Source organism: Pseudophryne corroboree, chromosome 2 (assembly GCF_028390025.1).
Source record: "Pseudophryne corroboree isolate aPseCor3 chromosome 2, aPseCor3.hap2, whole genome shotgun sequence".
NCBI classification, from domain to species: domain Eukaryota; kingdom Metazoa; phylum Chordata; class Amphibia; order Anura; family Myobatrachidae; genus Pseudophryne; species Pseudophryne corroboree.
The window spans coordinates 895146996-895161753 of record NC_086445.1 but is presented as its reverse complement, the minus strand read 5'-3'; the positions used below and the strand labels follow the sequence as shown (position 1 = coordinate 895161753).

At 47.2% G+C, this 14758-nt stretch overlaps 1 protein-coding gene across 8 annotated transcripts in view; it reads left to right on the top strand.

The window, feature by feature from the left end:
• The window catches only part of RAP1GAP2 (RAP1 GTPase activating protein 2), a 1491256-nt gene that overhangs the window by 1045298 nt on the left and 431200 nt on the right, over nt 1-14758 (top strand). For 6 of the 8 annotated variants that reach the window (XM_063956011.1, XM_063956008.1, XM_063956015.1 and 3 more), the window contains one exon: nt 11083-11166. The exons of the other annotated variants lie outside the window; for them this stretch is intronic. In XM_063956011.1, the coding sequence (XP_063812081.1) occupies nt 11083-11166 (84 nt within the window). The remainder of the gene's footprint in view (nt 1-11082; nt 11167-14758) is intronic. 8 annotated transcript variants of the gene reach the window in all.

Here is a 14758-nt window from a genome sequence, read left to right as displayed (position 1 = left end):
CAGGTACCAGCGGGCCCGTTTTTCCACCGCATGCTGGTACTTTTGGTTCTCCAAGTACCAGCTTGCGGGGAAGGCTTGCTGGGACTTGTAGTACTGCTACAAAAAAAAACAATATTCTTTTTTTACACTTGGCTATCAGCCCCCCATCCGCCTCCCTTGGATGGGGGGGACAGCCTCGGGCTTCACCCCTGGCCCTTTGGTGGCTGGAGGGGGGACCCCGGCCAGGGGTGACTAGTTAGTGATTTAATGCCAGGGCCCCAGGGACCGATATAAAAGTGTCCCCCCGGCTGTGGCATTATCTCTCTGACTAGTGGAGCCCAGTGCTGGTGTTAAAAATACGGGGGACCCCTACGCTTTTTGTCCCCCGTATTTTTGGCACCAGGACCAGGCGCAGAGCCCGGTGCTGGTTGATCAAATATGGGGAACCCCTGCCAATTTTTCCCCCATATTTTTTCAACCAGGACCGGCTCAAAGAGCCGAGGCTGGTTTTGCTTAGGAGGGTGGACCCCACGCAATTTTTTCTTGATTTTTAACACTTTAAATTATTTTTTTTTTAAAGGTGCACAATGAAGCCCTGCACGGATCTCACAGATCCGGCCGAGATTCATTGTGTTAATGTCGGCAGTGTTTTACTATTCACTCCCGTAAAACACTGGCCGAAATTACGAATGACATCGACATCGGAAAAAACGAAAATGCAGAATAAGACAGCATAGTAAATGTGGCGTAAAAAAATTCAAAAAGTTGCAAATTCACACATTCGATGTCATTTGTGTTTAATCTCCCTCCAAATCGACACATATACGAATTTTAGTAAATATACCCCTAAGTGTCACTTTAGAAAAGCATACAGTATTAGTTACAATGGTAAAAGAGCTTGCTTTAATCTTTTCCATATCCATTTGAATGTATCTCATTTTGTTAAGTACTGTATGTCCTGTATGTAAAAAGAAATCGTATTAGTTCTAGGTTAAATTATTCAGTATTCCACTTTTTGTCCCTCGTTAAAAATGTACCAGAATGTCGCCGTGCTGTAAATGAGATGTGAGAGCTTTTTATGTGCAGACAATATGTATAAAAAAAAAATGGATCATTACTGGTGCCAGTGTCAAATCTGAGCCTGCACTGACCTGTTCTGCTAGAAGGAGTGATGTCTATAGTTACATCCCCATTATCTGACTGCATATCCAGTAGCAGACAATTGATCATAGCAGGTTCAACTATTTTCAGTACTTACTAGTCACCCTTAAATACGCATTGCAGTAAACATATATAGAAGACCTATATTTAACATAAAAAATGTAGTGCAAATGGAGCATAAATTATCCCAAATCGAATTTAAGTTCAGAAGTAAATGTAGCAAATGCTTTCAGAGCGATTTCATAAAAAGTCACATAATTAGGCTCAGATTTATCAAGCCTTGGTGATAAAAAGCACGGTGATAAAGTAACAACCAACCAGCTCCTATCATTTTTCAAACACAGGGGGTGATTCTGACCTGATTGCTGCGCTGCTAATTTTGCTGCCCTGCGAACAGTCGCCCCCTCCAGGGGGAGTGTAACCGTGACGTGTGGTGAGGTCAATGGCTGGGGAGGCACTTGCCAGTGTGGGTGGGGCAATGATGCGATGAGCGAAAGAGAGACAGAGAGGGAGGGGGCGGCTATGGGATAGTATTAGAGACCAGACAATGAGAGTGGGGTCACATGGGGAGAAGAATAGGGGCAGAGAGAGGCGACTGGGGAAGGTAATATAGAGTGTGTTAAAAATAGTACAATGACAGAGCAGTCACAGAGGAAAAGTGGCGGGGATAGGGGCAGGTGGAGAGACTGAAGGTGGCTGTGGCTGTAGAGTAATAGAGACAGGACAAAAAGAGCGATATTCAATTGATATATTGCTCCCGATCTCCCATCTAAAGTGACAAGAGATCACCGGGCGATATTTAATTGTCCCCCTTTAATGTGCACATCGAGCCCATAGTAGTTGGGTTTAGCCGCGATCACGAAAAGTTCCATTTGGGCACCCAAACAGGTCATTTATCACGCATTTCAGCTCGCCACCACCGGGGGTAGCAAGCTGAAATTGCTCCCTTCGTCAGAAACAATTGAATATCTGTCAGCGGGCATGATAGGGGCGGGAGGGGTCGGAAACATTTGAACTCTGCCCTCGGTGTTCAGTCACACAGCAAGAGGAACAGGGGCTGAGAGAGGACTGGGGAGGGGGGTAGTAGGGGTGTCAGAGTCAGGGCAGTGACAGAGCAGTCACACAATAAGAGGGACAAAAGAGAAGGGCAAAAAGAGAAACAGGAGGGAGCTGTGGGGTAATAGAGAGTGTCAGAGTTAGGACAATGAGGGTGCAGCAGTCACACAGGGAGAGGGGAAGCTGGAGAGGGAGGGGATGCTGTGTGGGGTAGAGACAAAGCAGAATGAAAGAGGAGAGAGATACAAGAATGATGGAGCCGCAGCAGCCAGGTCTCACCTTATCCATCACTGCATGCCAGTGGCACAAGTTCATCCCCGTCGCCCAGAGGCAAGTTGGAGTTTGGTGCCCCCGCCCCTCAAAAAAGTGGAAATTATATATAATTTTGGGATAGGACAAAGGTGACAGGACAAGGAGGAACAGTGCTAGGACAGGGGTGACAGTACCAATACTGAGATGACAGAGACAGTACGGTGGGGCCATTACAGACTGACAGAGGGGACAGGCACAGGACAGGGGTGACAGCGCCATGGCAGAACAGAGGAGAGATGCGTGACAGGACCAGGACAAAGGGGGACAGGGAGAGGAAAGGGGGTGACAGGGCCATGGCTTAACAGAGAAGACAGGAGAGAAGTGTGTCAGGGACAGGATAGACATGACAGGGACAATACACAGACGACAGGGACAGTACAGTGAGGAAGAACAGAAATGACAGGGCCAAGATAGAGAACCAAGATAGAGGTGACAGGGACAGGACCAGCACATAGGGGAGAGGAAAGGGGTTTTGTGGACAGTACAGAACAGAGGGGACAGGAGAGAGGGGTGACAGGGCCAGCACAGAGGTGACAGGGCCAATACAGAGATGCAGGGACAGTACAGTGGGGAAGAACAGAAAGGACGGCACCAAAGATAGAGTACCAAGAGAGAGGTGACAGGGACAAGATAGAGGGGACAGGACAGGACCAGGAAATAGTGAATGGGCCAGGACAGAGGGGACAGGATAGAGGTAACAGAGGCAGAACCAGGATAGGGGGACCAGGACAGAACCAAAGGGATAGGAGAGAGGGTTAACAGTACCAGGACAGAGGTGACAGGGTCAGGGCAGGGGTGACAGGGCCAGGATAGAGGGGACAGGATAGGGGTGACAGGGGCAGGAGAGAGTGGAGACAGGGCCAGCACAGGGGTGACAGGGATAGGACAGGGGTGACAGCAGAGAGGGGAGACAGGACCAGGACACAGCCCTAAATTCAGCACTGACATGACAGAGTGACATCATTCAATCAACATTGATGAGAAATTTTCAATGCCCCCTTCCTTCCCCAGCTCCTAACCCCCACCTTCCACCCCCAACTCTCACAGGTCTTGAACTTACATCCCCTTCCATGGCATCAGGTCACAAGGGGAGGAGCACTGATGATGATGGTCGGCACTCCACTTCTACAGCAGGAGGAAGGACACAGACTGGGCAGCCTGGGAGGACACAGTGCGGGGGAGCCGGGAGACAGCAGGGGAGGACACAGTGCAGGGGAGCCGGAGACAGCAGGGGAGAACACAGTGCGGAGGAGCCGGAGACAGCAGGGGAGGACACAGTGCGGGGGAGCCGGAGACACCAGGGGAATACAAAGTGTGGGGGAGCCGGAGACAACGGGGGTGGACACAGTACGGGGGAACAGGAGACAGCAGGGGAGGACACAGTGCGGGGGAGCCGGAGACAGCAGGGGAGAACACAAGATAGAGGTAACAGGGACAGGACCAGGACATAGGGGAGAGGATAGGGGTAGCCATGGCCCCTTACCGTGAGGCCACACCCCCAATTTACTTGCGCACACCAAGGGTTTTAAGCCTAACCCCGATACTCACCTTCGGCATTCCAGTGGTCCGTGTTCCAGCATTGGTAACATGACCCCCGGCATTCAGGCCGCTGGGATGCCGAACGCATCCCCCTACAGTATATAACAAGCGTCATAAATGTACTGTACATATAGCCATGCAATACTTGTTCTGTTATCTTTTCATTTAAATCAATCATTTGTTTAGTGATGGCAATTATTTCATCAATGTGTATATAATATAGATATATCTAAGATAGACAGACAGACAGACAGACAGTATGTAGGCACAGACCCCACACCATCAGATCTGTACGTAAACCATCAGGTTTATGTACAAATCTAAATTAGGTCCATAGAACACCTCTCACTCTGTAGCAGACGTCTGGTGTTGCGCTTCATCTGTAGCTGTAGGATCTGATTTAGGAGCATGTAAATAAAAAGATGCTAATTTTCAGTTGGATTTTTGGGGAATGCCTGTCATATTATAACCACACAGAGCCCGGTGAGGGCCCCAGTTTCCACTTTAGCCAGTGGTGTAGTTGGCTAGCTGAAACTGCATCATTGCTTGGAAAGTGATAAAATGGAGAGTGGAAAAGTGCCAGCCAATCAGCTCCTAACTGCCATGTCACAGGCTGTGTTTGAAAAATGGCAGGTAGGAGCTGATTGGCTGGCACTTTTTCACTCTCCATTTTATCACTTTCCAAGCAATGATGCATCTAGCCCATGGTTTTTAGGGTATCTTATGATAGCTTATTGTCTATCCGTACGTGTTCTGCACAGGCAATTTCTGCTTTGACTGTGTCACTTGTTAACAGCGACAAATGATGTTGTGCAATTATGTACAAAGAACGTCTCAGAACTTGGAAATAATCATTCTATTTTATAACATATGTCATGCTGCTCCAGGAATTTCATTACAGTACTTACTGTCCCTTAGCAACGCAGCCATCAAGACTGTTAATTTCTACAGTATTTCATTGATGAAGACATGAAGCTGAACTGTGTTCAACTTCATTTAGAAAAATACACATAAGAATCATAAAAAGACATTCATAAAACCAATGTCATGATAAAAGCAGAAACATAAGTACTAATTAAGATTTGGAATTAATTGTGTATAGTTATTTAATAGAACTGGAACTGTGTTATATCACAATATATCTGAGACATGAAGAACATGTACTCAGTGGCATAATGAGGGGGGTGCGGGATGGGGGGGGGGTGTTGAAGGGGGCCCTAACATCTCCGGGGATACTGGGCTGTCCCCGGAGTGATGTCATTGGGATCCCTGCGAAGCCATGTCCCTTTCTGGTGGCGCATGCAGGGATATCCAGGTTGTGCACCGGGTGTCACCTGACCCAGTGACGCCTCTGCAGGTACTTACCTAGGTATAACTCCTACCAGTGTAGTATGTATACCAGCTGTTTCTCACTGATTACCTAGGTTCAGGTCCGTAACTAGGGGCGTGCGAGTGGCATGCAGGGCTCTGGGGGCACACAGTCGCTGTCCCATGGCCTTTGTTTCTGGTAAGTAGGGTGCCTGGAATGGCAGCTTGTAGCCAGGATCGCTGCTGGAGTACCGCATGCTATGATGCTCCGAGCAGTACTGCACTTCCTGGTGTTGTTGGCCCGCCTTCTCTGTGTAACAGCTTGACATAATGCACTGTGGGGGCGGGGCCGGAACAGTGTGCACTACCACCCTGTTACACCGCTGCCTAGATGGCTTTCTGATATAGTTGAAAAATCCAGTGTAATACATTCTATTATAGATACACATATCTGCAGATCATGGATTTGACTACTACCTAGTGACTGACTTTACAGACTGTGCAGGATATACACAGTACAGACTGTACAGGACAGTGCCGTAACTAGACATTTTAGCGCCATGTGCAAAAAACAGCATCAACTGCATTAATGAATCAGCAGCATCAGGGGTCATAGTGTCGGAATTTGTCAGTCCTGACCCTGCAGCGCAGCTGGGGACTCTCCATCGCCAGTGCTGCCTGCTGTCCCCTCCACAGCAGACAGCGCTGTCCTGTGCCCGCTGCCTTTCCCTCCAGTGTCCTGGCTGACCCCACAGCACAGCGTGGTCACTGCTGCTTCCCACTGAACTGCACACTATCCTGAGGACATTAAGCACAAGCCACTAGAGTAGCACTAATGACACAGTCAGCTCTACATGGGCAGCTAGGAACTTATCATTCAGCCTATTAGGATAGGAATACTCCTGTTGTGAAGGTCCTGCTCCTATTCCCAGACTGCTTTGGCTATGGATGGAACTCTGCGAGCCTCCTGCTTTGTCTCCAGGTCCTTTAGCTGCTGCTGGTAAGCCTCCACCTCCTACCACATCACTAGGGCAGTGAGCCTGCCGTCCCCTGCCATTCCCTGGCTAGCTTCTTGCCCTTCTGCCGGTCGTCGTCCAGGAACAAGCACAGCTCCCTCAGCTCCCTAGCTGCTAGCCCTCCAAGCAGAATGCAAGAGGTGGAGCTTCTAGGCTGATTAGTCAAGCCTGCCAGGGGAGGACTGACAGGCTGACTGACAGCCAGCAGCCGGCTCATCCCGGTGGTCAACGGGCAGGGGCGGATTGGGATGGAAACCAGCCCAGGAAATTTAGGGAAGCAGCCCTAATGGGATCGGGGTCTGACGAGGCGGTGTGCTCTGTCAAGGTGTGTGGGATCCCTCCTCATAGGATCTGATCTTGAGTTGGATGCAGTTATGTCCTTACTTACATCTTTTGCTGCAGTTGCGTCTGTGACTTTATTTTAATGCCCAGTGCCAGATTAAGATACACATGGGCTTGGAGCTGAAATTTATGAAGGACCTATTTCATGCTGCCGTAGGAGGTGTGACCGGTGATGTGGTAATGTAGCTCTTTTGCTGCCGACCAAAGCTGTTTCGTTGCCCCCTCCCTGCATATCTCCGTGATTGCCCCCTCCATAGCTCTCTCATTACTAGATCCCTACATACTGTATCTCAGTGCCCACGAAACCGCTTACACTGCCCCATCACAGCTCACTCTGCTCCCCTTCTCAACTCACTGCCTCCTCACTTGCTTATGGGGCCCCATCTCACCTTACCTCGCTGCTTACTCCCCCACAACGATAACTAACTCTGCTCACCTTACTGCTCCACCTGCAGCTCACACTGCCCCATCACGCTGCATAGTTATCATATCTAAAGATCCGTGTAAGTGACAAGAAGACACATCTCATTAGGACGTGCTTAGCATATTGCTATGCGCATGCTTCCAGCACACCTCATCCTCTAATCTCTAGACTCCAGTGAAAGAATTTAGGGGATAGCTCTATCTATTACTGTATGTATGGGCTCACTGTGCAGATAAGTGTTCGAGTCACTGTGGACAGTGGGCAAGAGAGGAGGATATGAGCAATGAATGAAAGGTAAAAAGCAGAGCATGTATCGCGGATTAATTAAGAGGAGCCTAGGGTCTCCTCTATCTGGGCCCAGTGCAGACAGCCAGTAATGCTACAGGGATACCCCCATGCCTGTGCCATAGGGGATAGGTAGGTGCCGCCTGGGGCTCCCCTACCTGCTTGGCAAGTTTCTGCCATATTGCCCCGATCATGTCCAGTTCTGGGAGGCTGAGCTGCAGGTGCTCCATGTCCAGACCAGATAATGGCCAGCAGTTCCAGCAGCAGCACCCATAATGCTCCTCCATACTTGGGGACTACACCAGCACTAACAGGAGCACCGGCAGCGCCATCAGCGATGCAACTCCTCCCAGCTGTCTGTCATGGGGGGCAGAGGGAACAGTGGAAATCTGGGAGCTTTAGTCTAATTTGCGGTTAAGTGAGGATGACACACACACACACACACACACACACACACACAGAAGTTCACATGCAAGACACACACACACACACACACACACACACACACACATAGTTCACATGCAAAACACACACACACACACACACACACACAGAAGTTCACATGCAAGACACACACACACACACACACACACACACACATAGTTCACATGCAAAACACACACACACAGAAGTTCACATGCAAGACACACACACACACACACACACACACACACACACACACACACACACACACATAGTTCACATGCAAGACACACACACACACACACACACACACACACACACACATAGTTCACATGCAAAACACACACACACACACACACACACACAGAAGTTCACATGCAAGACACACACACACACAAGTTCACATGCGACACACACACACAGTTCACATGCAAGACACACACACACAAGTTCACATGCGACACACACACATAGTTCACATGCAAGACACACATACACACATAGTTCACATGCAAGACACACACACACACACACACAAAGTCCACATGCAAGTCACACACACAAGTCACACACACACCACACATGAAAGTCGCACACACAGAAGTACACATGCAGATCATACACAGACATAGAAACACACATTTCCCTCCACTCCCTCTTACAGCACCTTAAACACAGCAGAGTGCACTCTCACTGGCTGGGCTGGCCCTGGATCAGCAAGTTTCTCCTCTCCGGCATTCTCTCACTGACAGCACAGCAGCAGCAGCAGCAATGCTCAGCCTCAGTCCCATGTAGCCCCGCCTCCTGCTGAGTCCACTGCAGCCTGTGCCGCAGCCTAGCTACCTAGCTGCTGCTGCTTCTCCAGCTCCCAGCAGCCGGCAGTGTGAGAGCCTGCCCGGCTTGCTGTGTGAATGACCGGCCGTAGGGACTATAGCACTAGCCTATCGGTAAATCTGTCCCTGTCAGCGGCAGGGTACATCTTCCCTATAGCAGTAGGCGCACTTTGCGCTCTCACCTAAATTGTGCTGTGTGCAATGCACACTTCGCACACATGTAGTTACGGCCCTGGTACAGGATATACGCAGGTTACACTGTAATTTTGGGCATATTAGTAACAACAATAATCACTGGTGACACTTTTTGCCTATATGTGATATTAGGATGTCCCAGCAATGCACTGGCAACATTTGGCATAAAGTACAAGTAACCCAAGGTACTGCATCATCACCACGCATGTTAATAGAGATGCAACATTCCAGAGCATCATATCACGGATCCCGCTCTGCTACCTTTTGTAGACAGTATCTCATAGTCTACAGTGGCTAACACCATCTGCTGATTGCAGTAGCTTACAGGGGCAAGCATCTGGACCTTGGTGAAATTTGGCAAATAAGATACCTTTATACAGTAGTTTTCTACAATGGCTACTTCTATATTGAAATTGAGGGATCGCACTACATATCTGAGAAACCCCCCACTCCCACCCCCCAGATGCGTTCTGGGGGCATCCTGCATATATTAATTGATAAATAGGCCCCTAAGGGTGTCCAATCTCTTGGCCAGGGGTAAGGAATAGCTGGCATTCTTGCTGCTGTGCTACTACACATCACAGGATGCCCTGCTACAGTATTAACAGATAATTTCCTACCCTCCCACATCCTCCAGGAGGCTCCCGTTTCAGCCATAAATCTACTGCTGCACTGCTTTGCAGGTCAAATCTCCCAGATTTTTCAGATTCTACCAGGGGTGACACTAAAGGGGGGTACACACCTCGAGATGTGTGCTGATCGATTTATCACAGACCGCTCAGCACACATCTCTCCCCCCGCAATCAGCACAATGTGTGCTGAGCGAGGGGGGGGGGGGGGGGCGCTCACTTCACACAGCGCTTAAGTGAGCGACCTGCTAGATTGACAATAGCGATGCACGGGGCCACGCATCTTTATCGATGCGAGCATACATACAGAGAGATTTGTGCTTAACTTCTAAGCAATCTAGTCAGATTGCTTAGAAATTAAGCACGGAGCTCTCTGTGTGTACCCCCCTTAAGGAGTTTCTTTACAAGAACAGTGATTTGCTGTAACTGCTCAGGAGTCACTGCTGACAAATCAGCACATGGTCTGTGGGTTACAGGGTCTTATCTGTGCTGGTGTGCACTCATCCATAGCATGCTGCTGCTGCTACTGAGCATTGCTGCTGCTGCTACTGAGCATTGTTAGTAATCTTTCTGTAGTTAAATACATTTGTTTAATTAGAGTATCTGTTGTCTGTAATGATTTGATTAATTCTATAATGGTATGGAAAACAGCACATCCAATAAATATAGGTAGTGCCTACAAGATGCAAACGTCCAGTGTTTACAATAAAATAACGTCTAATACACCAAAATCATAATTTACTTATATGTTTAGGGATGAATTCATACAAGGTCAAACTGGATTTAGAATTTATTGCATAGGCATCAAATTTACCATGTATATTGTGCTGAGTGAGAAGAAAAGAAATATCACAGCGAGTACATATTGCAAACAAGAGACCACATATTGCAGACAGCAATGTTAGTATCAATATTTATTTATTTATTTAGTTATTATTAGTTATTTATATAGTGTGAGCATATTCCGCAGTGCTTTACAGAGACTATTTGGCCATTCACATTAGTCCCTGTCCCATGGAGCATACAATCTATATTCCCTATCACATGTACACGCACACACATTCACACTAGGGTTTTTTTATGTTGTGAGCCAATTAACCGACCAGTCTATTTTTGGATACTTACAAAACTTTCCAAAATCTATTGTTACTAATGTTATATAAAAATATCTCACAACAAGCATTTAAGCATAGACTTCCCCCCATTTGTGGAACTGCCCTTTGGGCAGAGTATGGCACCCCCCCCCCTCCCCCCAACTCAGCGGCGTGTGGCACATCTTAGCATAATCTCCGATTCCAGTTTATAAAAGTAGGCAAGTATGTATTACAATGCTTTATCCACAACACCATGGGAGGTCATGCAAGGATGTATACTGTAGTTCCACAGCAGTATAGGGATAGTGCCTACCCCAGCTCTAGGTTATTTTGAAATGTCATTATTTGTCTTCTCGAGAAAACGGCTATTTGACCCTCATTATGGGCTAATGAATCACAGTGAACAACCTCCTGTATTATATGTAGTGACTACAGATCAATCACATTGTTAAAACTGTTACATAAAATATTTGCTTCGTCCCATAGGATTCAGTACGAAATGACGGCGCTGGGGATCCCGGCGATCAGAAGACCGATTCCGGGATCCTGGACTTTGGAAAGCTGACAGGGGTGAGTTTGGAATGTTCTCCCCTGTCCCATACCCCCTAACCCTAACCTTCCCTTCCCACAGCCTAACCCTTATCTCCCCCTACAGTGCACAACCCTAACCCCCCTGTGGCGGTGTCTAAACTCCCCCCCCCCCCCCCCCCACGCAGCCTAAACTTAACCCTACCTCCTTCGCAGCCAAACCCTAACCCTCCCCAGGAGTTCTAACCCTAAATCCTAACCCTAACCTCCCCCAATGCACTCCCCTCACAGCCTAACCCTAACCTCTCTGGGGGTTGTCTAAATGAAACTCTCCCCCCATCCCCGTCCTAAACCCAACGACATTGCTATACTTACATAGGTCAGGATGGAGACAGTTGGGATTACGGCGACGGTGTCCCGACCTTTTCTGGTATCCGATGCAGGCATTGTGACGGCTGTTGGGATTCCTACAGCTGGGATCCCGACAGCCGGTAAATTAACTGTATCCCGTCCTACGTACATGTGAATAAGCAATTGTGTATGTTTTGCTGCATAGCATTTAGTCTAGTGATGCTAGTACTTTATAGCTCTACCTCAGCCCCACAGGACAGCAGAACCCTGCTTTATTCATTCCACAAAATGTGAAATTACAAATACAATGAGCAATGGATTACCCCAGGATGACTGAAGCAAAAGCAGTCGGAACTCTGTACATCTTTGAAATAATAGATTACACTACAAAATAGGAGCAGCCCAGGGAAGAGATAAGCGATGTTGCTTACCGACAGTGTGGCGAGCGCAAACGAGCCCACGCTGCGGGCACGGTGGCGCGCCACGCTACTTTATTCTCCCTCCAGGGGGGGTCGTGGACCCCCACGAGGGAGAATGTGTCGGTATGCCGGCTGTCGGGATTCCGGCGCCGGTATACTGTGTGCCGGGATCCCGACAGCCGGCATACTGAAGACCACCCCCTCTGGACTAGCTTAATTAATATGTGTGTATTTTGTAGTGCCGTACACCATTACTGAATGTCTAGGCACGCAAAAAGGTTCTAATTAAACCAGGTTTAATAAAAATAAAGATAAAGGCTACTTTCTGTCACAGTAATTAATGATTCAATTTAAAACATTGGGATCATATTTATTTATTTTATACCAGTCATATAAGGCTCATCGGAGTAACAATAGTATTCTGGTTTTTTTTTGGCCCACTGCATCCCTAGCAAGAAATGGACTGCAGCAGTAGAAGATGAAACGTCACTCGTTTCCCATAGACGTGGGATTCTGTCAGTTTTTCAGATTAATACATATTATAGTTTATGTTATAACTCAAGAAAGATTAATATGGCCATTACCAGCAGAGAAGCTGACCGCAAAATATTGCAAGGACACAAATGGTGAATCATACCGATGAGTTGTAAGTGTTGTTCAATGTCACTTTGTCACATTTAGACAATGATAAATAATAACATTGGCAGGCATGGCTGTATAATAAAGTGAATGCTACGTTTTGCCAGTTCACTAAGAGCTGGACTTGCGTTATTTCTACTGGATGTAAGCTGTTAGGTGCAAAATAAAATCATTTTGATACTGAATGAAATCCTGTCTTAAGGGGCATGGAGGAAAGAAAGGAAGAATACACGTAAAACTTGGCAGAAAACGAGTATAAATATGTAAAGTCAATTACTACTCAATGGGAATAATTCAGACCTGATCGCTCGCTTGCAGCGCTGCAATCAGGTCAGAACTGCGCAGGCGCGTCGCACAGGTACAAAGCGGATCGCCGCTCAGTGATGGGTTTGTGCGAAGAATCCATTTGCATGGCCAATCGCAAGGAGATTGACAGGAAGAAGCCGTTTGTGGGTGGTAACTGACCGGTTACTGGGAGTGGTTGGAAAAAAAACCTCATGCACAACCCTAATTTAAGCATTTTGGGGGCGTGCCCAGCACTCCCTGAGCATTCCCTGGCTCACCTCCCTGCACTGTATAGATGCAGAGCAGAGCAGTCGGTGATCAAAGGCTGTCCCAACTTTACCCCCGTGGGTAAATCGCTATCACTGTGGGGGGTACACAAGGACAGATCATGCTTGAAATCTAAGTAATCTAGTCAGATTGCTTAGATTATCGCCTTATGTCATGTTATATCTGCCCCCCTGCAGTGTACATGGTTTTGCCCAGCTGCTAACAAATTTGCTGCTGTGATCAACTGAATTAGGCCCAAACTTTGCTCACCTGTTCATTTTACTTAAGATACAGCTGACGCCCTCTACGCTTAGGAAGTGCCATAAAGAGACTATACATAGATCTACACATTGGGGGTAATTCCAAGTTGATCGCAGCAGGAAATTTTTTAGCAGTTGGGAAAAACCATGTGAACTGCAGGGGGGGGGGGGCAGATATAACATTTGCAGAGAGAGTTAGATTTGGGTGGGTTATTTTGTTTCTGTGCAGGGTAAATACTGGCTGCTTTATTTTTACACTGCAAATTAGATTGCAGATTGAACACACCATACCCAAATCTAACTTTCTCTGCACATGTTATATCTGCCTCTCCTGCAGTGCACATGGTTTTGCCCAGTTGCTAACAGAATTCCTGCTGCGATCAACTTGGGTCTAATTCAGAGTTGATCGCAGCAGCAAATATGTTTGCAGTTGAGCAAAACCATGTGCACTGCAGGGGGGGCAGATGTAACATGTGGAGAGAGAGAGTAAGATTTGGGTGGGGTGTGTTCGAACTGAAATCTAAATTGCAGTGTAAAAATAAAGAAGCCAGTATTTACCCTGCACAGAAACAAAATAACCCACCCAAATCTAACTCTCACCACGGCACATGTTACATTTGCCCCCCCCCCCCCCCCCCCCCCACCTGCAGTACACATGGTTTTGCCCAACTGCTAACAAATTTGCTGCTGGGATCAAGTCTGAATTAACCCCATTGTCTGACCACTTGTGATAGTATTGAACACTGCCCCTTGGCGCTGTTAGCTTTATATATATATACGATCGTAGTCACAGCCCTGAACACATCCCCAAAACGGTTGCGTTTCTGCCGCCACTCCGTTACCTCACCCAAATGTTCCCTGAGTTTCAATCATTTTTTTAATAAATGCTCTCTACGACCGCTACTGCAAGATCACTGTGGCACATGTGCAATGTGATTTAGATGCATTCGCAGACCACCAATAATCTCCCAAATACGGAAAAATGGGTTTGCGTCCATCTCTGAATCAGGCCAACAGTGACTTATTGACTTAACTACTGATAACTTCACATGCGTTCCTATACAATTATTGTTTATGCCATGAAAATGTTGCGTCAGTTACAAAAAAATAATAATAACATAAATAAAATACAAGTTTTGGCTTATCAAATAAGTGTCCCTTTATTGTGTTAAATATCAATATGAAAATTTTCATATTTATAAATTCTGAATTGATTTAGTTTTGTATGGAAAATTTCCACAACAATTTCATGGAATGAGATTTAAGCTGGGTACACACTAGCTGACAATTTCAGCGATTTGCCTAATAACAAAGAGTTGTTAGGGCAAATCGTTCAAAATGTCCTAATGTGCACCCACTACATCGCTAGCAATGCGCCCCCCCCCCCCCGTCATTTTTACATGCAGCTCAATC